This window comes from Mollisia scopiformis (assembly GCF_001500285.1).
Source record: "Mollisia scopiformis unplaced genomic scaffold LY89scaffold_7, whole genome shotgun sequence".
NCBI classification, from domain to species: Eukaryota; Fungi; Ascomycota; class Leotiomycetes; order Helotiales; family Mollisiaceae; genus Mollisia; species Mollisia scopiformis.
In genome coordinates, this window is record NW_017263587.1 from 813,820 (window position 1) to 837,082 (window position 23,263).

Genomic DNA, 23,263 nt, shown 5'->3' on the forward strand with positions numbered 1-23,263 from the left:
CTTCATCGAAATATGACAAGCACCCCAGCAGAAATCCAACTTCCTATCCACATTCTCGTATTCAATAAATCCCCATCCTCCCCAAACTTAGCAGCTTATTCTGCTCCTCCTGCAACTTCCGCTCATTTCCACTTCCTCCACCCTCCTCCACTCTCCTCCACCCTCCTTCCGCCGGCCTCCGCCCCACCCCCTCCACACTTCAAACCACCACATCACCTCTTCAAAGTCATGACCCCTCGATATCAACCCTAAGTCACTCTCCACACACACAAAATTTCAAAAAAATATACGAACAAGCCAAACAGGCGCTAAAAAGTCCGTCTAGGTATCGATACGCTAGCTACCGGGAACCTAGAGTTTAAGGGACAGGGCTTGGGTGAGTCAGGGACTAGGAGTGGAGAGGCAAAGACACAGAGCAGAAATCTTGGTGGGGGTTGGGGAAGGAGATGTGGTAAGAGGAAGGGGATGGGTTGGATTAGATAAGATGTTCAAATGGGATGTGTGTATGAGATGGAGGAGTATGACGATGAGAATCGTGGACGCCTTTGAACACATTGAGATATAAGATGTTGTGACGAGAAGGTTCTGAACTCAAGGGGATGTGTTGATCATCCTAGTGAGTTCTGTACTACGCGCGCAGGAGAAGAAAAACACGTGGTCCCAAACGTAAAACAGACGCAAGTAGGTATCTCATTCTCATCTATCTCAGCGTTTCGCATTCAGTATATACGTCTGCGAATTCGTGAAATACACATGGCTTGCAAACGCAAAGGCGTCAAAACACGTAGCCACCACTCGACACCACACTCCAATCCCTCACGCCTCTACCTTCTTCTAGCTCTACGCACCACCAAAGAACTTCTCTTGCTTTATCAGGCTGCCCACCTTCTTCGTAAGCTCTGGAAAGTGCAAACCATGCTTCGCTGTTGTTCCAGCCTGTGCCGAGCTTTGTAAGACCTGTGAGCAGTCCGTATGCTCTATCTCTTGCTGCCAAGCGGTCAAGAAGGGCCGTCGAAGATTCTTTGTAGCTGGGCTGAAGTCCTGAAGAAAGTGAATTAGGGGTCGAAGTTAGATCCTGTTTGTTCTTATTTCCAGATGATTTTGCGCTTGGAAGTCCAAGTGGACCGTGAGAGACCAAAGGTATGGTAGAAGAGTGTTTTAATGGAGGTGGCTGATTCGTGAGTGGAGTCGTTGGTGGAGCTGAAGTATTAAGGGTCGATTGTGAAGGTGTACTAAGGAGCGTTGGTAATTCAAGTTTGGGTATCGTAGTTGGAGGAAGGAGATCTTCGGAGTAAACGTCAAGGAGTATATTCGAGAGGCCAATTATCGCAGCGGGATGATCAGCGAAGTATGTCAGAGATGACTCGAAATGTGTTAAAGCGTCATAAGGAGAGGCTTCTGCCACGGCAAGATATCCGCGCTTTATTGTGTTAGCCACGGTCCGCCAGTCATAACCAATAAAGATGCACTTACCTCTGCGAGAACATCAGCCCATACTTCTCCAACAGACTTGCCACCAGCCCATCCAGCTTGGTCAGAAGATATATTTCCAGTAGTATCCTTAGAGATCTCATTCTCTACGCCTCGGACCAGCTTCTCTGCCTCTGCAATGGCGCCTCTACAGTCTTCATACAGTGATGCGCGACGATAAAAACCACTGATCAATAGCCAAACTTTCACCAAGATGGTCGTTCTCCGCCTTCTTTCTTGTTCTTTGGAAAATCGAGTTACTGGATTCGTGGATGATGAATACGGTGAAATGTGTGGCAATCGATTGTCTTGGGCAATCGAAGGGTTAGAGTAAGCAGGTTTCAGGGACTTCTCTTTGTAATTCATCTGTTGTGACTTTGGAGGTAGTGGCCTTGATACCGTATTGAGCTGATTCGGAGCATTTCCAGCTGAACCTTCACGGGAGTCTGTTTGGTTGTCTTTGAACCATTCATCATGGTTAGCACTGTCCAACGGTGGAGTGAAGAACTTTTCATCATCAACGACTGTTGGGCGAGCACTGTTTCCTTCGCTACTACTTCGTTTTCGGGATGTACTACCACTCCTCTTTCGAAGACTTCCGCCTTTCTTTTTTGAGACGCTATCATTTCGCTTCTGGAGTTTCTCGTGGTGATGTTGGCTGTGTTCCTTGCGGCTAGTCGCACTTCCATTCTCGTTGGTCACATGAATGGTTGGTGCTCTCATGCTTGCCATAGTCTGTGTTGTGTGTGGCCTCAGGTCAGACGCTGATTTCTCTTCGGTGATCGTATTTCCGCTCAATGGAGGCTTTCGCACCGACGATCGGCCTGTACGGCTGAATATGCTGCCTCTTATGCTCCTTATTGTTCCAGCAGAACTTTTTGGTGGGCCCGTGAGGGTATTGCTTGCTGATATAGAAGTAGCGGATTCTTTTTGAGGGTCTCCAAAAAGGCGTGTGTAAAGACTCAAGAGCTCATCACTGGCATTCACAGCAATGTCGGGACCCTCAAGCACTTCGATCAATGCAAGCTGGGTCATCTTGACCTCAAGGACTCCTTGCTTTTCAAAATCATCCATGTTATCTACTATTCCTTGATGTTGTGGCGATCTTTTCTCGTTGAGGTGGGCGCTTCGGTAAGTACCCGGGAGATCTGCCTCTCCGAATAAAAATTTAGGATCTCTGAACTGTTCAAAAGCTCCTTCGCAAGATCTTGCGGCAGTCGTGAACTCTTGTCTAGCACTAAGTAGCAAGGCCATAAGGTGCCAAAGAGGTATCAATGAACGTTCCCTAGCAAATCTGCGGGTGTGGGGGCCTAGTTCATTCGTGTGATTGGATGACGAGTTGGGGAGAAGTCCAGCCTTGACAACCTCGATTGCAGCAGGTAATTCTCTTCTTTCAGCTAGCACCATTCCTAACGCGAAAAGAGTCTCAACATCTTTTGTGCTTTCGTATTCTGGTGATAGAGCTTTGCGAAAGCATTTGATAGCTTGTAGTTGTATCTCAGATCTCGACGAAGCATCGTAGGTCAGTCGCGACCATTGAGCATGACCGATACCAATGCAGCGCCACGCTACGGCAAATACTCTTGGTGCAATGACAATGGCTGTGGATGTGGCTGAAGCATTACCATTCTCGATCAAACGTCCGTTTCCATTATGTGCGATATTCGGATGATGCTTATCTAGCCAATCCTCGAAGAAGTGACCGAGTTCCTTGGCTTTCTCAGTCCCTTGACGTGATCCGTACCTGCACAAAGCTTTGATACACTCGGAAGCAGTTTTCAGGACTGTTTCGTCGTCGTCGAGGCTATGTTCCGCTTCGCCAGTCTTGTCGACCCTCGCCTTGCCTTTCTTCACAATTTCCAGGTAAGTATCAAAGGCCTTGAACGCCAAATCGAACTCCGCGACTGCCAAATGAACAGTGAAGAGATGTCGCAATACTGCCGTTGAGTGGAATGTCTTTGTTGCCGCACGGTAGAGAATATCAAGGACTCCTCGGCTAACAGTTTCTGCCCCTCCTTCTCCAAGGTCCCGTTCGTCCCAACCACTGCCGCAAAGTACTCTCCAATTTTGCACTACAATGTCTGCAAACGCTTCAACCTCATCACTGGCTTCGTTGGCTTTTGGAAATTGGACCTCGCTAAGCAAAAGAGTCTCGTATCGTGCTTCCACTCTCTTCAGCTCAGCGCGCTGCTGAAGTCTAGTAGATGTCTCAACATAGGCAGTCGTAAGTGATGTGGTAGGAAAGGGCAGATCTTGTTGGAGCAAATCAGAAAGTGTGATGTAGTATTCTTTCCAGACTTGTCTCCGTGGAACGCCAGCATCGACTGCACGTCCGCCTGTTGGCGCAGCTGATTGAGCATCCCAAAATCTTGCCCAACACCGAAAAGCTGAAAGCGTTTCCGTCTCCAGGATCGAGGACATCTTGGACTTCACGGCTTGACTTGACAGTATACAGAATCCTGTCAGGTACAACTCTGTCCAACATCGCAGTTCCTTGCCTTGCTTTGGATTGGACATACTTGAAAGAACTGGTAGGGCTGATTCGTATGTGTCCAATGCCTCAGCGACAGCTCCAAGTTTCTCTTGTGAACTACCCTTGAGGTAAGAGGCTTTGAGCGCGCATACTCTCGTCCACTCAGCCGACTCTTTATCGGTACCATCCAGTTGTGAAAAGTCCTGTTCTATACTATGCGGGAGCTTGTTCACGGCCAGTGATAATTCGCCCATCTGCCAATGAATCCAGCCAAGACATACCCGTGCCTGGAATTCATCCTCAACGTATGTTCGTTCATTTCCAATTGCTTCCAATAGAAGGTCGATATATCGTCGTAGACTGGATTGTGCAGATGTGCTCGTATTAGCAGTCGCGGGTCTGGCAGTACTCGGCCGTGCAGTAAGAGGTCTAGTGTGGGAGGCTTGGACGACTGCATGCTCGGATTCGGCTGTGATTGCAAGACCTATACCAGACAGTCAACATCCCATCCCATCCCATCCTACTCTGAATCGTAATGTAGACACGGAAGGGGAAGGCCTTGAATCTCGAAAAGGTTGGGACGTACAAGTCCGCTGCGGCGCGTGTTTCTTGATCTTCCTGATCAACTCCGGTACCGCATCCCAGTCTCCATTACAGCGGGCCTCGTCCAGCTGCTGAATATACAGGGCCGCCTTGGTCTGTTCGCGCTGCATAATAGATAGTCAGTCTTTGGGCGATAGCCAAGAAAAGGGTAACTTACACTCATATCTGGGATAGGAGGGTTCCCAATTGAAGTTTGGATGCGACGAACCTGTCTGGCATTATACTTCAAGATGTATCCGCATGGTCGCACAGAGTAATGAAAGAAGGTGTTGGAGAGAAATCAAAGTGAATTAATTGTACAATAACGATGCCGGTGGACCTTCGTCACTGCTCGTTGGTTACTTTTCTTGGCACGGTTCATCCGCCAGCCGTGTTGAATGCAGCCAATCAGAGTCGACTTCGAGGCGGCCGCAATTTTTTTTGGTTTTCCTATTTTATTTTGAGCTCGAATTCTTCAATTATACAGATGTTAACAACGGAAAAACAACGGCGAGGCGCAGCAATATTCGAGGCTCAGTACCGCCAACGCGCACGATACTGGAAGCGTTGAGCTGGTTTCAAGCTGCCCTTCATTTCTACCTGGGCAGTCATACGAATAACACACGAGGATCCCGTGACCTCGAACCATTATCTTTTCATCTGGTCCCATTGATTACAAGACGAGGTAGAAATCTACTTTTCTCACTTTCAGAACGAGTTTAACCTATGTGCGAAGCCCAAGAACTCGGATTAGTTGATTTCAATCAAGAATTATTGACAAAAAAGAGAAATTTTCCCGACATTCATTCCCGTTGCTCAACCTTCGCATTTCCCGAATACAGCTTTTTCGGTCCAAATCAAAATCATCAGTTTGGAAGAACCGCTACTTTCTGATAATCTGAACTGAAGCCTTTCGTCAAGCGCGTTGGAAACTTGACTGCTTGTGCAGTCTAATTCTCGTAGCTAGCTAAAGTTCAGATTAGAAGCAAGAGAATATAAGACGTTGTCCCTCCTTGCAATGTCTCTACCTCCAGAGCTGAGGGTGCTGTGCTTCCTGCTCTCGTCGACTGCGGTGTCTGATCTTCCACGTCTGACACCAACTCTTCTAAGTTATGTTTTGCGATGCCAGGTACCGTTGTCGATGCCTGCCGTTGCTACTGGCAAGGCGGAAGCTTCGTCTTCTGCTGTCCTTGTGCATAAGCTGAAAACTCAACTGTCGACTCTACTCAATGGGAAGAGTACCGAGGGCAGGTTTACTGCTGTTGTTTTGATCAAAGCTGTAGTTGAAATTGGAGGATGGGAGATCTTGAATGCTTCGGAATCTTGGGTCCGCGGACTATTGTCTATTCTTGGCGTGAGTAAATCCCACCAAGAATTGTATCAAACAGTAGCTGACGTTATACAGAAGCCTGATGCTGTCTCTACGAAAGAGTTAGCTATAGTAACACTCTCAAAATTGTATACTATGACACACCAATATCAGACTCTAATTCGAGAAATTACCACACCAACGCTGCCGGCTTTCGTAACGGCGTGTCTGGCTTTGGTATCGCCGAAGTCAACAACGAAGTCTGCTATGTTACCCTCATCCCTTGAGGAGACTATCTTCGAGGCGTTTTCTATGCTTGTTCCGCGCCATACCAGCATTTTCCGTCCATTCGCAACACAGATTCATACAGTTGTTCGTCGGTATATCGCCTCTACGATCTCTGACGGTCTGTTTGTTCCATCTTCAGTCAAGGAGAGTGCTCGCCGCCTCTATGTTGTACTTCACCAGACCGCTGCGAAGAACATGGGTGGAGAGGATTGGGCTAACGCTTTGCGTGAGCTCATCAAAGAGACGCATGTTACCGCCGATCAAGTGTTCAGGGCTGTTATCGAAGACTGGGAATCTAGCGCAGGATATGGTGGCCCTTCTGTGGACGTCAATAAAGAACTCCGTGGCGGTGGAGATACCTCTGAAGAACTGCCGCCATGGAATGGAATCTTTGCTGGTATCGAACGCCTCACTGGCCTACTGGAGATGTTAGCCATGTACCTGACGGAAGAGACATCTGCGCCTGTTGCTTTACCGCTTGGGAGTATCGTGGACGTTCTGAATAGAATGCTGTCTATTGCTATTCCTACATCGTCAAGCTTGAGCACACGAGCCAGTGCTCGACTTCATCCTGCCATTGATCGGGATGAACGTGATGTGCTTTGCGCAAGCCTGCCTCGTGTTTATATTGCTGCTTTTCAACTCGTCAATAAGGTGGCAAAGAGACTCGGTGGAAGCTTTTTGTCTGTTGCGCAAGCAGTGTTTGATCAATTGGCTTGGGTTTTCCCCTTTGGCAAGCACGACCAGCAGTTCCGCACTGTCGCTTACGAAATCACTGTGGATGTATTGATGCACATTGGACCAAGTCTTACTCGTTCTCAGGTTGGAAAGTGTTACGATATACTTCGTTCATGTTGCAAAGACCTTGAAGTTCTGAGTCCAAGTCTCGTCAATAATGCTACCTCACTGTCGCAAAAGTCACATGCGAGCAGAACACACAATGCCGACACCTTTCTTCAGATATCCACGGTGGCACAGACCAGTCCAGCTCAGAGTACAGACCTCACTCTCTCTGCGAGAAAGTTACTGTCTACATCATTGTCCCATTTGCCACAGCAATACGTCGACATCTCGATCCGTATTTTGATTGAGCGCACTGCGATATTGAGTCACAACAAAGATGCTATGTTAGCCTCTGTTCTGAATCCATTCGTTGGAAAGAATGGGAAGCCTATGGCTAGTATTCTACCTCATCTGACAAGAGAGTTTGGCTATGATGCCACTGTCGAAATTCTGCTCCGGCCTCGGATGCCGCTCCTTCCTTCTACGCCCACACGGCCACCTGTCAATGATGCAGTCGACGAAGAGCCCAATGATGAAGATGAGGATATGTTACCTCCTGTTGATGCTCCCTCCACACATCAGGACCTCGATGGCAAAGCAACAACTCGTGTCGTCGCTCCTTTGGGTGACTCCAATCCTCCCAATGGTCCTTCGGCATTGACAACTGCTTCACTGCCGCGAGATGCCCCTTCCGCTTTCGCTTTTGCCGAACCAACAACACCGGCGTTGAACTCTATTATTACGAAATCATCTTCAAGCTTTGTGCGCACTTCTCAGGAAGCTATTGCTGATGTCGACATGGTGGGAGCTGGAACAGCTGGCTCCCCCAACTTGGGTATTTTGGGGGCCGAAGGTGAAGAATCTTCAAGTGATGAGAGCGTACACTTGACGATGCAATTGGACACTGACTCAGAGGATGATGATATATGAGGAGCGTTGCTGAGTATAGGTTGATGGAGGGGACTCTTTACTTCTGTCTGATTCTCCCCTATCCTCGTTTGAGGACTAGACGAGAAAGTAGTCAGGGAAAACACCACGGATGTCTTCTTCCCAGATAATAATGGAAGCGTCAACACTGTGCGCGCGAATTTGGTGTCCCATTCTTTTAAATTGTCGTATGCTTCATTTGCCCTCTTCTATCTAGTACCCACACACAGTCCTGAATTCTGTGAGAAATAAAAACCCCCCCAATCTCCCACTTTCTCTTGCTTTTCTCCTTACCCCGAACACATATGAACATAGCACACACAAAAATCTACAACAATACACCCAATTCGACACTTAACACCACACAACTTAGCACTCAGCACCTCAACATACCAATCTTTACCAATACCAACAAAACAACAATCAGTAAGTTTTGATCCTCCCTCGTAGCTCTCTTTCTCACAGCGTTAGCGATCAAAATGGAGGCCTTCAACAACAGCAACACCGGTGCTTCTGTCACCCCAAAGTCTACCTTCGACATCGATTCCTTCAGAACACATATGCAGTAAGTGAAAACTCCTTTCCTCAATCAATCATTCATCACTAACTCATATATCAGCAAAAGCCACAGGTAAGTAGATCTCTCATCATGCCAAAACATTTCTCACAACAGTAGCTCCACTTGTGGAGGCAATTGTCACGATACCATAGAGACATGTACCTACAAGGCAACCGATGTGCTGTAAGTATATTCTTTCTTCTCCGTTTTCATCGTTCTCTGATTTAGAATTGGTAGTCTCGCTTCTCCTAAAGCTCTCACCGACGAAGGAGATTTCGACATAGAATTCTTCAAATTCCGCCATGCGTAAGTACCTAGACCTCTCACCCTGTTGAAACATTTCTCACAACAACAGCCAAAACTGTGGACTCGAATGCCACAGAGACAGATGTGGATTCCGAGAAGCTGAAGAATAGTAAGTACACTCTTTGTTTCTGTTTTCATCATCGTCGTCTGATTCGAATTGGTAGTTTCGCCAAGGCGACTGCCGCTGCCGCCCTCGAACAACAGTATGGGGGTCTTTATCAAATAGCGTAAGTACAATCTTTCTTTCTTGCTCATCTTTATCTAATTTGAAATAGACAATTCAACAACAACGCCAAAAACAACACCACCAACAACTATCCCACGGGTAGTTCTCCAATCATCAATCAACCATTCCCAAGCTTCAATGAATCCGAACCTGCTCAACAATTCGAAACTGCTCAGCAAATCGAGAAGTAAGTACCTCTCTCCTTTCCTAATGTCAAATCTCACAACAGCAGCACCATCTATAACCAAGGAGTCGTTCCCATCTGGTACGCTCTACTGCCTCCTCAGCAAATCGGAAAGTAAGTGGCGTCCTCCTTTCTTGATGTCAAATCTCACAACAGCAGCACTTTCTATGACCAAGTACCCGATCCCGTCACAGCTTTTCAACACCAGTCTGCTCAACAATTCGAACCTGCTCGGCAACCCGAAAAGTAAGTACCAGCTCTCCCTTCCTCGTAAAATGCGACTGCTATGCGTTGCTCCTTCTCTCGACGATCAAAAGTCGAAGTCGCTCTGCAGTGCAGAGATGGTTCACGGTCACGGTCACAGAGTCATGAGTCGATCATCGTTTTCGCATTTTATGCTTTCAATGTATTGCATTTCGCTTGTTCCTGCATTTACTTTAAACGAACTTCGACAAAACTGATCAGCAGCTTCCCTCGCCAACGAGAGCAGTCTTCAAGGAAGCTGCATCTCAACGCCAATTCCATCCTGGATTTTTCAGCAATTTTCAGTAAATTCGAGCACTGTGCGTGTGTGCGAGTTTGCTTTGTCACTAGTAAGTCACGAGAAAGTATAAAGTCTTTGCCTTAGGATCCCACGGGCTTGAGACTTCAACTCAATGACGGCAAGTACGAGGAGTGTCTGTTTTCGGTTAAATATCACGTGCACCGCACGAACTGGACTTTTTGCTTTTCGCACCCAGCCGCAGGACCACTTTGGAATTTTTAACAGTGTAAGTATACAAGGACCCATCATCACATTCCGGATATATCTTGTTGTAAGTTACCGCAATCGTTGTAATGCTTTTACCTTTTGTTGCTGCATGTCGTCGTCGTCGCTCGTCTCGCTTAATTTGTCGAGCCCCTTAAGACGTCTTCGAGGTGTGGGACCCCTTCCAGCACCCCATTGGCTTAAGTGGCTCAGGCAATTGTAGCTCTTTCCTTCTTTTGGTTGTCTTGCAGTGGAAATTCAAATGTTCTGCGACGTGCAACAAAATTTGTAGTCTGCTTAGTCATCACTCCCCTCTCAATCTTCTACTCAGGTGAGTATACACGATCTTTGAACTCCAAGAAAATTCGCAACCGCGAAAATTCCGGATGGCGGATAGAGTTTCAGGCAGCCGCCTTGTATGTTTCGTAGTATGGAATTGTCCTTCAAAGTTGAAATTGTAGCGAAAATGACATGAAAATGGTAGAATTGTAGAGTTGTAGAGTTGAGATTTTATCCTGAATGTTCAAATGTTCAGGCCACTTCGGGACTTTCGAAGCTGTAGTGAAAGCCGAAAGAAAGTGAATAATAGTAGACTTGATTTCTGATAGTTATAAATGTGCCACTGTTTTCAGAGATTTCAAAACTCCGAACACAGCAGCGAAGACCCGAAAATATTGTATTCGATTTCTGGCTGTCTTCATTGTTTGACAGAGTTTGGTACTTCCACTTGTTTCTTCATCACTTTCTGTTTTTGAAGTTGGTTCTCAAAGAGAAGTCCAGCCTGGGATGGACTTTCTTCGTGCTTGTGTTTTTCATGTATTGTTCAGACTCATGACTTCTGTGGCCGTGATAATGCAACCTTAAGCATGCTATAGTGGCGGCTGCTGATTTATTGTCTAGACAACGCAAGGACAATAAAGCAAGCAGAGCCCAAGAAGTCGACGATTTCTTCTGGGCAAATACCAGTATCTATGAAATTCCAGGAAAGACTTGGGTTCCATGGGCTCCTGAACACCATTTTGCACACCAAAACAGGACCATCACCTCTCATTTTGATTTCGTCGAGGGTCTCAAGAGAGTTGCGAAGGAAGATCTCAAATCCCGCGACCTCGATACCAAGTTTCCAAGATTGCAAAGAATCCAGGACATGATGAACCTTCTTCGCGGGAATCCCGTTACAACTGGACTTACCGCTAGTCAGTTGGCCAGTTGGAAGTTCAAGGTCAACAAAAACTACGAAGTTGTCGAGGAACATACATTTGACAAGGATGGACTACTACGCATCCCTGAATTTCTATACAACAAATCGGAACTTAAAGTCGCTTCCAACAAGAAGGAGGCTTCCCGCAAGAAACTTCTTGCTTTCTACGACAAACACAAAGACTGTCTGACCGGATGTATGAGAGCACCAATCACAACTTTGGAAGATTCTTATCTTCTTCTTGTCGCTGCTCATGTTGCTCCTGATGGAAAGCACCGTGGCCGAGACGCGACTATGGAGTACCTGCGTGGAGGTCTCTCCGAAAATATCACCAAAGAAACATTGTGGATGTTCATCACAGCATGTCCAACTTGCGAAGCAACCACCAACAAGAGAAAGCGAGATGATGATGATCCAGCAACATCTTCATCAAAACGCACCAAGGCTCATCCTGTTGCTCAACCTCCGGTCGAACAATTTGACCAAACATTTCAACAACCTCTCGGACAAGTCACCGACACCGTTCCCGTTCCGGGGCCTGAACAATCTTACCATTCATTTGAACAACAACTCAGAGAAGTCACCGACACCCTTCCCTATGTTCCGGAGCCTGAACAAGTTTATCAAACATTTGAACAACTTCTCGGAGAAGCCACCGACACCCCTTTCAATCTTCCGGATCTTGAACCATTTGACGAAACATTGCAACAACCTCTCGGACAAGTCACCGACACCTTTTCCGATGTTCCACAACAGGAGGAGCAAATCGAAACGTTCGACTTCCTCACCACCAACATTGATCCACCTCTGTACTCCTCGGAAGAAGAACGACAACAACGAGCATACGACATTTTCTCTGACTAAGCAACCGAGGTCCAAAGGCGAGTGGGATATGAGCTTGGTTTATTTTGGGTATTGGGATGGTACCCTTGGGTCACACAAGATGGAGACGTGTGGCCTAAGGGACGAAGGGATATGAACTTGGCTTTCTTGTCGCAACAACTTTTCAACAACAACAACAACAACAAAGTACCGGACTCACTGGAGGAGATGGGAGTATACCTTTTGTCCTGACTGTCCACCAATATGCAGCAGGTTTTAACGGTACTCCCATGGGCACACCAAAAAAAAGTTGAAAACAGAAAACAATCACCAAAAAAAGAAATCTCTTCTGTCTTCTGTTTCTTGCTTGTATTTGGAATTTGGATTTGGATTGGGTTTTGGTATATGTACTCTATCTCGTCGATTGGAGTTGGAACTTCCTGTCAGGGAAGGAGGGCGCTTGGATATCTGGATCTCGTTCGCGAGGTCCCAGCGAAATCATGAACACTTTTTCATCTTTAACTTACCTTCTCGCTGTGCTGTGATGTGACATGTATCTTCGCGACCTACCCTGTAAAAGTCTGAAGCAATGTTGAACTTGCAAGGCCTATTGACTTAGACTTGACATAAGCACAATAAAGATCCAATTGCACACTTATTCCATCGCAAGTGCCCTTGACGCAGAGATATATATGTCGATGCCGATCTTTTGGGAGAGGAATGTATACAATCGGTATCTCGGAAATTGGGATCTGGTCAAGGGTGAAATATTTTTGGCGCACTTGCTCATTGTTTCGAGGTCACGCTTCTTCCCTTGCTTGGGCCTGGGCTAGAGACTTCTGGGAAATCAAAATAGTTCAGAATCCCAAGTATCTCAGAACTTAAACAAGCATGTACTGAAATCGGATACTGATGAGCCCCCAAAATAGTATATCCGCAAGAAATCAAAGGAACTTAGGTGAACGCAGGACTGCCATCGAGTGAATCTCAGCACTCGCGAAATTGGTGAATGACCAAAAGCTTCTCAAATTCCTGCGCGAGTTGGACAATACGAGTACACGGAACGTAGATTATGCAGAGCCTGTTCTAATGTACGTAAGAACGCCAACTTCGCATCTTTCCAATCGAAGCAGGGTCCTGCTGAAAATCCTCACAGATAACCCATTATACAGAGGTCCACGGATCGAAGAGATATGCCTAACTCGCTTGAGATGATATTTCTAGCCTTGCTCGGTTCGATAATGTTGTGTTCAGATGGACATTGCAATGAACGAGTGTTGAGTTCAGAGCTGCAGAGGAGGGAGAACTTCCTCGGATGCATGCATCCCAAATAGCACTAGCGTCGGACAGACTTTACTCTAATGTTTGCCCCTGAGCCACAATTGTCGATCGTCCTTTCGTGCCTTCGCGCTTTCTCCGGATTCCTCTGATCCCACGCGTTCCTCCAATCAGATTCATATCATCTCTTCCGCAGTCCATATAATTAGCATCTCACGGCCACTCATGGGCACTCGGCAATGAGAGACGAGCTCAAAGTTGAGCTTAGCGCACGACTAGACCGGATCCCCCCGAATACTTTGCATAGCGAGCATAGCTCCATGCTGGATTCCCTGATAGACTGCAGGTGCTTTGATTAATGCGGGGTCAAGGGGCATGACCAGCGATAAGCTTTCATTCCATATATTCAATCATGTTCCGCAGGGGAGAAAAAGTAATTTCTGCTCATCCTCATCTGGAGCGAACATTCGTTTCGTGGTCTTCAAAAGAGCTTCACTGCTACTTTTGTCCTTTCAGTCTTCTGATCACTTCTATCCTTCGTTTCGTTATTGATAATTTTACAATTTTAATTTCGTTTAGTTCGATTCCCACCAGATGCGTACCAACATCGTCTCATTGGCCTTTGGCCTCACACTTGCAACGTTGAGCTATGCCCTTTCATCCGACGATGCTACTCTCCATCCGTTCCTTTCCAAACGGGTTGTCAGCCCTGACAACACTTGCGGAGATGTTTACGGTGGTGCCAACAACGGTTACACCTGCGATGCTTCAGTGAACGCTGGAGGCTGTTGCTCACAGTATGGTGAGTGCAATAGAATTTCACACAACCTCACTCCAGAGTGAAGAGAAAACTTTCAAAGTGAAGTGAACTGTGCTGATTTGCCTACGTAGGTTACTGTGGAATCTCAATGCGTTAGTGAGAAATACCGAAGTCTCTGAATTATTCTGACCTCTACGCTCTGCAGATTACTGCTCTACTGGTTGCCAATCTGATTTCGGAAACTGCTCTGTCGCTTCAACTCAACCTACTGACGATACCTTGACCTGCGGACCTTCGAATGGCAATCTACAATGTGACAGCGAACTCCGCCGCAGGCAAGAAGGAGCGATAGACAAGGTAGCTACATCGTCCACACCATCGCCATCGAAGACAAGCAGCAAGGCTTCAGCAGCTTCGCAAACATCTACCTCAAGTTGTGAGATGGAGAATGGCTCCTGGTGCGGGAGGACTAACACCTTCTCAAATCAGCAAAGCTGCCAACAAGCATATGTGAACTGCTATGGGCAGACCGTGAAGTGTATGGGCGGAGGATCCCAGAATCTTGGTGTTTGCACGACGTGGACGCAAACATGCTTCAATCTGAATGCTTACTGCCAAAACTGTAGCGATGGAGAGGACTGCCATAATGCCGGTTTTGTATCTTAATTTTGAAATAGGATGGGATCTTGGAATGACATTGGATAGCCTGATGTGCTAGCATCAAAATTGAAATTACGGTACATGGATGACTCACGTGATGAAGACAGTCTTCCACTTCAAAGATTCATGGTGACATGCATCATATCGTAACTGAAGTTGTTAAAGGAAGTAGCATGATATGTTTAAAGCCTCCTAAGGAAGAGTCGACAGCTATGAAGAAGTCTCGGCATAGTCACGTGGAGAAACTATGGACCAAACTTTGCGTTCCGATCTCCCATCGTCTCGCTTCATCAATCATTGCTTGTCAATACTTTTCATGTGTATTGCGCAATAACTCCGAGTGGATAGTTATACCCGAAGAAGTCCTCGTCACGAATGGTACTCGGTGAGTCTCGTTGTCAGTACAAGCGAAGACGATTGTGAGACATTCTGGCATGTAGGGCTGCATCACCACCCGAAACAAACGCCCTGTTTGTATGCTATCTGGCACCACCCCGCAAACCATCGAGGCTCTGTCATCCTTGAAGCCTTATCATGGGCTGAGATCGAATCATACGCTGGAAAAGCAGCGACGGATACCTGTGAACTGCATCAGTCAAGCTTGATATAGCCATCCTTGGCCGGAGAGTCTACACAAAAGCAGGACGTTCTGAAGCTCGATTCTCGACAACATCCTCTACGGCAGTCCACACGCGAGTTTCGAGTCTTCCGTGTACTCGGTAGTTTGTTCGGTGTCGTCGCTATCGAGTTGAGCCTCATCCGCTGCCCTGAACAAGTCTGTTAGGCATCCATCTACCAACAACGCTCCTTGCTTTGATTCGTTCTCTAACTGTACGCCACCATGCAAGTAGTCATTTGCGAGCTGACCGTTTCCAGTCCGCTGGCAAGGGATGCGCAGCAGTGCCATGCGCTTTTCTAAAGTAGTACACGAGATATCTATGCAAACTGGACGGAGCCTCACCACACTTCATCTCTTTCTGTCAATATTTCCAGGGATTTCTGATCAAAGATGGACTTCACAGAGTCGGAATTGAGTATCTCCCTCCAGGAAGCTCTTACCTACTATCTTGCTTTCCTTTCGCATACCCAAAAGCTACGAGAATCCAAGCTACCCCGGCAAGGCAAGGGTGTTGAGACGACAGACGACATTTCAAGTCAGCGAGATCACCAAGTCCGTGTTGCTGCCAGTGAGACGTGTCTTCAGTATACTGGTCGAATTGCCAGAAGGGTTAGGAGATGGCAGAGCGATCCAGAGGAGCCAAGTAACGATGACAATGCCAACGTTGAAGTGGACGTGGAAGCATTACGTCCTTTCTTGGATGAAGTAACGGAGGACTCTTTCGTGGACCCATTCTCGGGAAAGTGGATTGAACCAACGAATGCATCGTCTGCTGGTCCCTCTCCTAGCAATGATGAGGCACCGAGTAAGAGAGCTCGGGACCTGAACGGGAGCAAGGTATGGTTATTCCTATTCGTTCCCAGGTGGTGGTCATGGAGTTTTTGACTAATCGTGACGCAGGAACAGCAACGGCCACTTCTTCAACGACAACAGCCATATCGAAAGATTGCACACGACTACTTAGAAAGAAAGTCCAAATCTCGTCGTTCTCGACCTTCCTTGGGTCTGCATCCGAACGCCCCTATATCACTACTTCCTCTGTCTCCAGCAACTGAAAATCGAAGCTCTTCGGAACGATCAAGCGAATCTTCCATAGGATCGATACTCACTCCTGCCACTTCGGTGTCGGAGAACGATAAGGAGTCTAAACCTCCCACTTCTCCAATGATTACTGTTCAACATACGCCGCAGAGATGGAATGAATTGGACGCAAGAGATATGGAATATGCGCGAAGGCTAGAGGCAGATGAGAAGCGCCGCAGAGAGCAAGTCGAACGGTCCTATGCAGAGGCTAAACGCCTCTCAGAACGGATTGCTCGTGAGGAGCAGAGTCGCCTGGAGAAACAAAGACGATATACAGAAGATTTGGAGAGGAAGGAAAGGGAATACACTGAGCGAATGAGACGGGACCGAGCTGCTGCGGAAAAGTCCCAGGCTCAATGGGTAATTGACATGACGGCGCGTGAAGCTGCAGCTGAAGCGAATAAACGGTCGGAAGACCGAAGACGCAAGGACCGCGATGAAGTTCGAAAGCGGAGGGAAGAAGACGAGAAACGTCTCTCAGAAATCGTGAAGAAGGTGAGGTTCGGGAGGGAAAGAAGCGTTAACGAAGGGGTCAAGAAACGCGTTGTGTCTATAAGCGACGAGAAAAGGAGGCGAGACGTCCCAAGCACCACCACTGATCACAGGAGGAAACCAGATCCAGAGAAGAAGGAAAAGGAGCCGAGACCCAAAAAGGTAGATTGTGTGTCATGTATGGAAGCTGGGATCAAGAAGGAAATGGCAGTTCTCGCATGCGACCATGCATACTGTGGTGACTGTATCAAAGGTATGAGACGCCTTCACTTACTCGACGACGACACAATACTGACAGTACCAGGCGCTTTCAAGAGTGCATACAAATCACACGCACCTTTCAAATGTTGTGGCAAAACGATTTCCACAGCCAATCTCTCCGCCCATCTATCCAGCTCCTTCATCCAGAAGTACGACCTCCTCCTCCTCGAACTTTCAACCAAGAAACCAACCTACTGCGCCTCACAATCTTGCTCCAAGTTCATACCTCCATCCTCGATCCACGGACCCATAGCCACCTGTCCGACCTGTAAGCTACGAACCTGCGTCGCCTGCAAAATGAAAGAGCACCCGGGAATCTGCAAGGAAGACAAAGACGGCAAAAAAGTCGAAGAACTAGCCAAAAAGAAAGGCTGGAAACAATGTCCCAAATGCAGCCAAATACTCGAGCGCACCGAAGGCTGTCTCCACATGACCTGTCGCTGCAGAGCAGAATGGTGCTACGCCTGTTTAAGAGATTGGGATGTGTGCAAGAGCACATGTGGCAGGAGGTGAGTCTCACTCTCTCGCGCGCCATGCTGCAATTTTCGCCTCCCTTTTGCTTTGGTGCTGATCGTTTGATTGTTACTGCGTGAAGTGTCGGTTTTGAGGACGGTGTTGACGCGTGTGATATAGTGGAACGGCTGGAGGGGGCTTGGGAGTGGATTTTATGGGGATTGGGAACCGTGCTAACGACTTTGCTGTTGGCGGTGTGAGGGATGATGGGGTTTTGGCGCGGATTATGGAACAGGAGTTGATGCAAGGTGGTCAGAGAACTGGGCCTGCAATGGCTGGTAGGCAGGATAGGCAAGCTATGGGTATACTGCCGGCTGTTGCGATGGGATTTATGATGGCTCTGTTTGATGACTAGATGGATGCATTGTACGGCAACGACCATAACGAAACTACTCGATGGCGAGAGACTTGAAATGATAATGATAATGTCTACAAAGACTCTTCCCGAACACTTGCCTTGGTGATACAATGTTTCCCAAGTATTTAAAAGTACCACTGCTTCCCCAGCTTAGCAGACGCTCCTTCCCCCAACCATTCCTTCCCTTTTCATCCCAACCTCAAAACCCCTAACTCCATTCACCACTCCGCACACCTTATAATCTTAATTAGCACTTTTGTTTCCCACAGGTCCTGTGGTGTAATAGTAACACGCTCGAGTAAAAGGCGCCCCTTTCTTAGACCTTCATGGCGCCCCCCTAATACCGTGCGATCGGTATCGATGGGACCGAGAGCTGCAGATGCAAGTTCTGCTGGGGCTGATCGGCCGGGAGGAACCTAACCCACTGGGTTAGGTTCTAGCCCGGTCAAACTTTTTTTTAATCAAATTCTTAATTTGATACTATCTTGCAACGTACTTTCTGGAAAAGAAATTTTTTGCACATCGGCTTCAGCTCGCTTACCGAGATGGTCACCTCAGAGCAGAATATGAGCATCAGAATTCATTCATTCATTTCATGTGCAGCTCCGCACGAGCGGTACAGTTATACAGTACATATGCCAAATTTGTTGGCCGGTATCCCTAAAATACACTTTTCCCATCTTCATTCCTCGGCTTCAAATCCCTCCTTGATTTCTCCCTCGATCTCCTCTTCGTCGTCTTCGCCCATATACTCTGGATCAACATAACCCTCTTCTTCCTCATTTCCATCAATTACCCCGGATTCCTCTGGTGCAATGAGTTCCGCCTCCTCTAGGCCACGCTCAGCGCGCAGTTGTTGTACCTTCGCATTTGTCATTTCGTAAACATATTGACCTAGATGCTCGAGTCCTTCCATTTGGGTCTCCCCAGGAACTTTCTTATCTTCCTCCTCGCTCAAGATCCTGTTACTTGGCCATAATTCCCCAGTAGCCAATTGTAGCTTATCGGGACGCTGCAGCAAGATGTCGAATGCCTGTTTGAGTTCGAAGCAGGACTCGAATACTACACGACGGCCAAGGATATACAGACCGAGGCGCGCACGGGACAGAGCGACAGTCAGACGGCGGATGTCTCGTAGATACCCGACACGAGAGGTACGAGTGAGTGAGAGAATGACATCTGCAAGAGATTATTAGCAAGGATCATCAAGAGAGACGTGAGGAGTGGGAGTTACGCACAATCATTCTGCTCCCCCTGATACTTATCCACCGTAGTAACAATTTTGGGAAGACCAAACAGCGGATTCTTTGCACATCGGTGTGCCAAGACATCCTTGATCAATGCTCGCTGACCAGCATAAGTAGCCAAAATGCTGATTTTCTCAGCTGGATAGCCCAGCAATCTCATGTACTGATATATCGCAACAGCATACTCTGCCTCGCCTAGGTTCTGGATGAAATGAGGTGTGGGCTCAGATTCGCCTTTGCCTTTGTAGTCAGGAACTTCGATGAACTGGAAGTCGTACTTGAAACCGGCGTTGGCTGTAACAAACTCCTGCGCTGTGGAGACGACAGGAAGATTTCCGAGGTTCTGGTATCTCCAAGAATAGACTGCTGCAATAGAAGGACGAGCACGGCCCTGTTGGTCGAGATTGATGGTTGGGACACCAAGACGGACGAGCCGAGAAAAGAGAGATTGCTCAAGGTTTGCGTATTGTCGGAATGCAAGGTTCTGGATAACAGGTGAATTTTGAAAGTGATCACCACAAAGGACTACTCGCTGTAATGGCATCTGACCATTCTTTGGGTTTTGGAGGGCTAGGGGAATGAAGTTCTCGATTTCTGTGATTTGTGCTGCTTCTTCCATGATCACGTTGTCGTAATGGAAGCCGAGTGAAGCAATCTCTCTTCTCCGCATGGCGGCGTGTGTTGATGTCATGGCGATGATGCGGGCTTCGTTTGTGAGGAGGTAGTTGGCTTTATCTCGGTCTCTTCTCAATATCTCGAATGGACGAACATCTGCAAGTTCGGTGAAGATCTTCCGAACATGGTGATAGCAGCCATTGGCGATGTCAAGCACCGTAACCTTGTCTGCATCTGCAGGGAAGAGGGCTTGTGGGGCGTTGGAGAAGTAGTAGTGAAATGGGAAAGCCGCTACAACGGCCTCTGCTGTGGCGTCCGGCGCTTTGGAGACCTCTTCGAATCTTGTCCAAGCTGGCTCGATGTAAACCGAGTTGAAATAACCAGCAGTCTCAGCAGATGCACCGTGAGCACCTGGAGCGCCAAAGTTTGCAGCCAAACGATCAACTTCTCTCAAGTATCCATCACGATTTTCCAAGAATGACTCTACTCTGCCATGCTTACTAAAGTTGGCTTCGGTGTCCAATTCCTCCTCGCCATGACCAAGTCTGAGAAGATGGCGCTCATCAATATCCAGAGCAACTATCTTTTGGAAGAGTTGATTAAGAGCTTGGTTGCTGTGGGCGATCAAAAGGGTCCGCTGTTCTGGAAAGTTGTGATAGATATTGTTAATGATCTGTGTTGCAACGTCAGTCTTTCCAGTTCCTGGCGGTCCCACGATGACAGTCAATCCTGGCTGTGTCCCCGAAATCACTGCATCCACTTGTGTGGGGGTGAAGCGGACATGGTTTAGTTTCGGAGCATCCATGGGATATGGTCCTGTGTTGGGAGGCTTATAGGTTGAGATCTGGACTGCTTGAGGGGAAATCGCTGGTGGCGCCGGCTCTGCATCACGACGTCTCTTTTTGGATGGCTTAGCAGGCGCAGGCTCATCGATCTTTGGGGCTGACTGAAGCACGTATGGCGGCCCAAAACTGCCCTCCGCATCATCACTTGGCTCAAGAGTCTTCCCAGGCAAGCTTTCGATAAGATGCTGCCAATCTAGGAACGTGTCTCTATAATCGATCTTCTTGATTTGGTTTGCAAGATGAGTGTAAGTTGCACCTGCTGGGTCGCCATAGCCGAGGAAGACTTCGTGTAGCCATGATGCCAGAGGTACATCGGATAAGGTTAGGCTTTGTATCGACTCGAGAACCGGCTTGAAGTTGTTCTCCCTACCTCTACGGCGTACTATGAGATTCATGCCCTCATAAATATCGGGCTTCCCATTAGCAACTCGATCCATGTCTTCCTTGTACATAGTAGCATCAATTTTGACCTGCAACCTCCGTAAGCGTGGTCGACTGTAACCGTTCTGTCTGTCTTGATCTCGCAGTGAGCGGCCCTTCTCGTCCAGGATTTGTGTGACTTCAGCAGCTCGAAGATATTTCAAGCCAATCTTTTGTGCATCAGAAGGTGTTTCGCCGCCATTCATTATCATCTTCGAATTGTCTGGGGCTTGGACTGCCAGCAAGAAGATAACATCGTCAGGTCGGAGTGTCTCCCATTCTTGTCTTACGTTATCAGCAAGACGACTGACATCTAATGATATCTCCGCACGAACAGCTGAAGGCTTGTCATGTCCAACCAATGGGGGAACAACTTCTAATATGCTATTTAAGATCAGCTACGAGCCCACGAGATAGAGTCGAAACACGTACGAAGGCTTGGAAATAGGCAACGCCATTCTTGAGTATCCCTCAAAATTAGTCTGCCCTGATCGGTTCATTGATGGCCGTAATCTTTTGATCACATCTTCGACATGATTTCTGATCTCGTAGAACGATTCGCAGCGATGCAAGATGAACGATCTCCAGAGAAAATCACCCACTGTCAGGTACTGCAAATTTAGCTTGGGGATCGCAAGAGGTTCAGAGCCATTATAGCTGTCATTTCTCAATAATGTGGGCTCGAAAAGAGTGAGTTCGGTGGGTAATATGCTCAGATCACGAGCAGTCTCTTGGAAGGTCTTCCGCTTCTCGTGACCCGCGAGTAAGACTTCAATGAGAAATCTTCGGTCTGCGACAACGTGCGTTGAGGATGGATACGAGGTGCGAAAGTCGAGGAGATCACAAAGCTGGATGATGTCCTCATCTGTCAAGGGTTCGAGATGGCCTTCAAGCTCTGAACGTCTATCGATAGATCCATAGTTTGACAATGCCAGAATAGTCAGCTTGTCTTTGAAGTGTTTCAACGCAGTCCTTTGCAATGAAGCGAGCGTTGCGCAATGCTTCTCATATGCTTCAGTCTTGGTGTGCTGAATACCATTGTGATCATCGATCGAGAAATACGTATAGTGCTTCAGCAGTGCATACAAGTCTCTCAACAGACTATTATCCTCGTCGTTAAAGGCTGGTGATAGTCTGATCGCGGGAAGAATATTTAGATCTTGGAGAAGGGTGTTCACATATCTCCGGGTGGGCAATTGACTCTGCAGATCAGATAGGAACTCAATAAATCGTTCACAATAACGAGTATTTTCTAGTGGATTATCAGTCTCTGGTAGCAATAAAAGTGTAAGTGAGTCTTACCAGACTTGATCTTCTCATTATAGAGTTGATTCAGAAAATCTAAAACCAAAGTGAACAGCCATGAGCGCTCAAACCGGAGTCGAGGCTTCGTCTCCTCGTCAGCAGCGTCATAACGCTTGGCTGAGGCCCTCCATGCTTTTCTGAGCTGAACACTCTGGTCGAGTTTCCGCTCTCGTTTCTTCTCGGTCGATATGTTATGCCATATGGAAATCGAAACCAGCGGAGCGCATTCTTTCCTTACTATTCCACTATCGAGTGACTGGAATGATGTAATGATGAAGCACAAGAGGTATGTTCGGATAGTAGGAGATAATGTCGTATCCAGTGTCATGGAAAGTACTCTGCGAAAAAGGGTAGAGAATTCTGTTGGATTATCTGTGAAGATGTCTACGCTGTATTAGCAAGGCTTCAATCACAGAGTCGAAGGATGCTTACCCCATACTGGCAGATGCTCTCTGGTCTTGACATTTGCAATCAAAACAATCAATAGAATCTGGTGATTCGACGAGTCCTCGGAAAAGCCTGGCCATAGGTAGCTATAAGTCAAGTTAGGAGTAGTTATAGAATGCGCCAGGAGAGCTCGCACCTTTCTAAGATCTGCAGATTCTCTAGAACCAGCAGCGACCTGAATGGGAAACCATCCTTCTCTAGGACATCCCATATCTCGTTTTTCAACACATCTAGCTTGACCTTCACCTTAGCAGCCCGCTTCGTGGTCTTCAACCAGTGCCTTTTTGCAAGCTGCGCAAAGCTATCTTCTCCGTCCACATCTGCAACCGTCGGTCTGGCATCTTCGACTTGCGGCTTCGCTGCCTCTTTGACTCGTGTCCTCGGCGCCATCGTAATCGTAATTTGCCGACAATTGTGCAGCGCGTCTTCGTGGTTCGACCGTTGTTTATTTAATGCGATTCGCGATTTTCAAGGTCACGTGC

The 23,263-nt window shown here is 47.4% G+C and overlaps 6 protein-coding genes across 6 annotated transcripts; 4 read left to right on the forward strand and 2 right to left on the reverse strand.

Moving 5' to 3' along the window:
- Positions 1–620: 620 nt before the first annotated feature.
- Positions 621–4,843, reverse strand: LY89DRAFT_779805 (uncharacterized protein). Its single transcript, XM_018222328.1, has 4 exons — positions 4,704–4,843; positions 4,530–4,650; positions 1,474–4,427; positions 621–1,420 (listed from the first exon to the last, which is right to left on the reverse strand). The coding sequence occupies exons 1-4, from the start codon at positions 4,707–4,709 to the stop codon at positions 776–778; spliced, it is 3,726 nt and encodes a 1,241-aa protein (XP_018074281.1). The 5' UTR covers positions 4,710–4,843; the 3' UTR covers positions 621–775.
- A 281-nt stretch (positions 4,844–5,124) lies between these two features.
- LY89DRAFT_716405 (uncharacterized protein) lies at positions 5,125–7,969 on the forward strand. The gene is made up of 2 exons (XM_018218264.1): positions 5,125–5,879; positions 5,931–7,969. The coding sequence occupies exons 1-2, from the start codon at positions 5,544–5,546 to the stop codon at positions 7,833–7,835; spliced, it is 2,241 nt and encodes a 746-aa protein (XP_018074282.1). The 5' UTR covers positions 5,125–5,543; the 3' UTR covers positions 7,836–7,969.
- A 168-nt stretch (positions 7,970–8,137) lies between these two features.
- LY89DRAFT_772575 (uncharacterized protein) lies at positions 8,138–12,320 on the forward strand (the record flags this gene model as incomplete). Its single annotated transcript, XM_018221912.1, has 14 exons — positions 8,138–8,258; positions 8,298–8,397; positions 8,452–8,463; positions 8,506–8,574; positions 8,629–8,697; positions 8,774–8,806; positions 8,862–8,924; positions 8,973–9,110; positions 9,153–9,221; positions 9,316–9,353; positions 9,576–9,700; positions 9,877–9,922; positions 10,148–10,186; positions 10,731–12,320. 14 exons carry the CDS (start codon positions 8,138–8,140, stop codon positions 11,918–11,920), a joined length of 2,112 nt encoding a protein of 703 aa, XP_018074283.1. The 3' UTR covers positions 11,921–12,320.
- Positions 12,321–13,586: 1,266 nt separating this feature from the next.
- LY89DRAFT_682755 (uncharacterized protein) lies at positions 13,587–14,673 on the forward strand. The gene is made up of 3 exons (XM_018214563.1): positions 13,587–13,958; positions 14,048–14,068; positions 14,122–14,673. The coding sequence occupies exons 1-3, from the start codon at positions 13,751–13,753 to the stop codon at positions 14,580–14,582; spliced, it is 690 nt and encodes a 229-aa protein (XP_018074284.1). The 5' UTR covers positions 13,587–13,750; the 3' UTR covers positions 14,583–14,673.
- Positions 14,674–15,483: 810 nt separating this feature from the next.
- Positions 15,484–17,718, forward strand: LY89DRAFT_466426 (uncharacterized protein). The gene is made up of 3 exons (XM_018207721.1): positions 15,484–16,032; positions 16,096–17,023; positions 17,075–17,718. The coding sequence occupies exons 1-3, from the start codon at positions 15,586–15,588 to the stop codon at positions 17,542–17,544; spliced, it is 1,845 nt and encodes a 614-aa protein (XP_018074285.1). The 5' UTR covers positions 15,484–15,585; the 3' UTR covers positions 17,545–17,718.
- Positions 17,719–18,473: 755 nt separating this feature from the next.
- LY89DRAFT_641308 (DEAD helicases superfamily protein-like protein) lies at positions 18,474–23,211 on the reverse strand. The gene is made up of 6 exons (XM_018211707.1): positions 22,918–23,211; positions 22,767–22,867; positions 22,332–22,718; positions 21,462–22,281; positions 19,141–21,413; positions 18,474–19,081 (listed from the first exon to the last, which is right to left on the reverse strand). The coding sequence occupies exons 1-6, from the start codon at positions 23,169–23,171 to the stop codon at positions 18,585–18,587; spliced, it is 4,332 nt and encodes a 1,443-aa protein (XP_018074286.1). The 5' UTR covers positions 23,172–23,211; the 3' UTR covers positions 18,474–18,584.
- Between the last annotated feature and the right edge of the window lie 52 nt (positions 23,212–23,263).

Coding starts and splice junctions, on each gene's coding strand:
- LY89DRAFT_641308 (XM_018211707.1), bottom strand. CDS start 23,171: ATGGCGCCGAGGACACGAGTCAAAGAGGCAGCGAAGCCGCAAGTCGAA. Junction 22,868..22,917: donor AATCTGCAGATCTTAGAAAG/GTGCGAGCTCTC, acceptor CTTGACTTATAG/CTACCTATGGCCAGGCTTTT. Junction 22,719..22,766: donor AGAGCATCTGCCAGTATGGG/GTAAGCATCCTT, acceptor AATACAGCGTAG/ACATCTTCACAGATAATCCA.
- LY89DRAFT_779805 (XM_018222328.1), bottom strand. Junction 4,428..4,529: donor ACACGCGCCGCAGCGGACTT/GTACGTCCCAAC, acceptor TGTCTGGTATAG/GTCTTGCAATCACAGCCGAA. Junction 1,421..1,473: donor GGGCTGATGTTCTCGCAGAG/GTAAGTGCATCT, acceptor AACACAATAAAG/CGCGGATATCTTGCCGTGGC.
- LY89DRAFT_466426 (XM_018207721.1), top strand. CDS start 15,586: ATGGACTTCACAGAGTCGGAATTGAGTATCTCCCTCCAGGAAGCTCTT. Junction 16,033..16,095: donor GGGACCTGAACGGGAGCAAG/GTATGGTTATTC, acceptor ATCGTGACGCAG/GAACAGCAACGGCCACTTCT. Junction 17,024..17,074: donor CTGTGGTGACTGTATCAAAG/GTATGAGACGCC, acceptor TGACAGTACCAG/GCGCTTTCAAGAGTGCATAC.
- LY89DRAFT_682755 (XM_018214563.1), top strand. CDS start 13,751: ATGCGTACCAACATCGTCTCATTGGCCTTTGGCCTCACACTTGCAACG. Junction 13,959..14,047: donor AGGCTGTTGCTCACAGTATG/GTGAGTGCAATA, acceptor TTGCCTACGTAG/GTTACTGTGGAATCTCAATG. Junction 14,069..14,121: donor TTACTGTGGAATCTCAATGC/GTTAGTGAGAAA, acceptor TACGCTCTGCAG/ATTACTGCTCTACTGGTTGC.
- LY89DRAFT_716405 (XM_018218264.1), top strand. CDS start 5,544: ATGTCTCTACCTCCAGAGCTGAGGGTGCTGTGCTTCCTGCTCTCGTCG. Junction 5,880..5,930: donor GACTATTGTCTATTCTTGGC/GTGAGTAAATCC, acceptor GACGTTATACAG/AAGCCTGATGCTGTCTCTAC.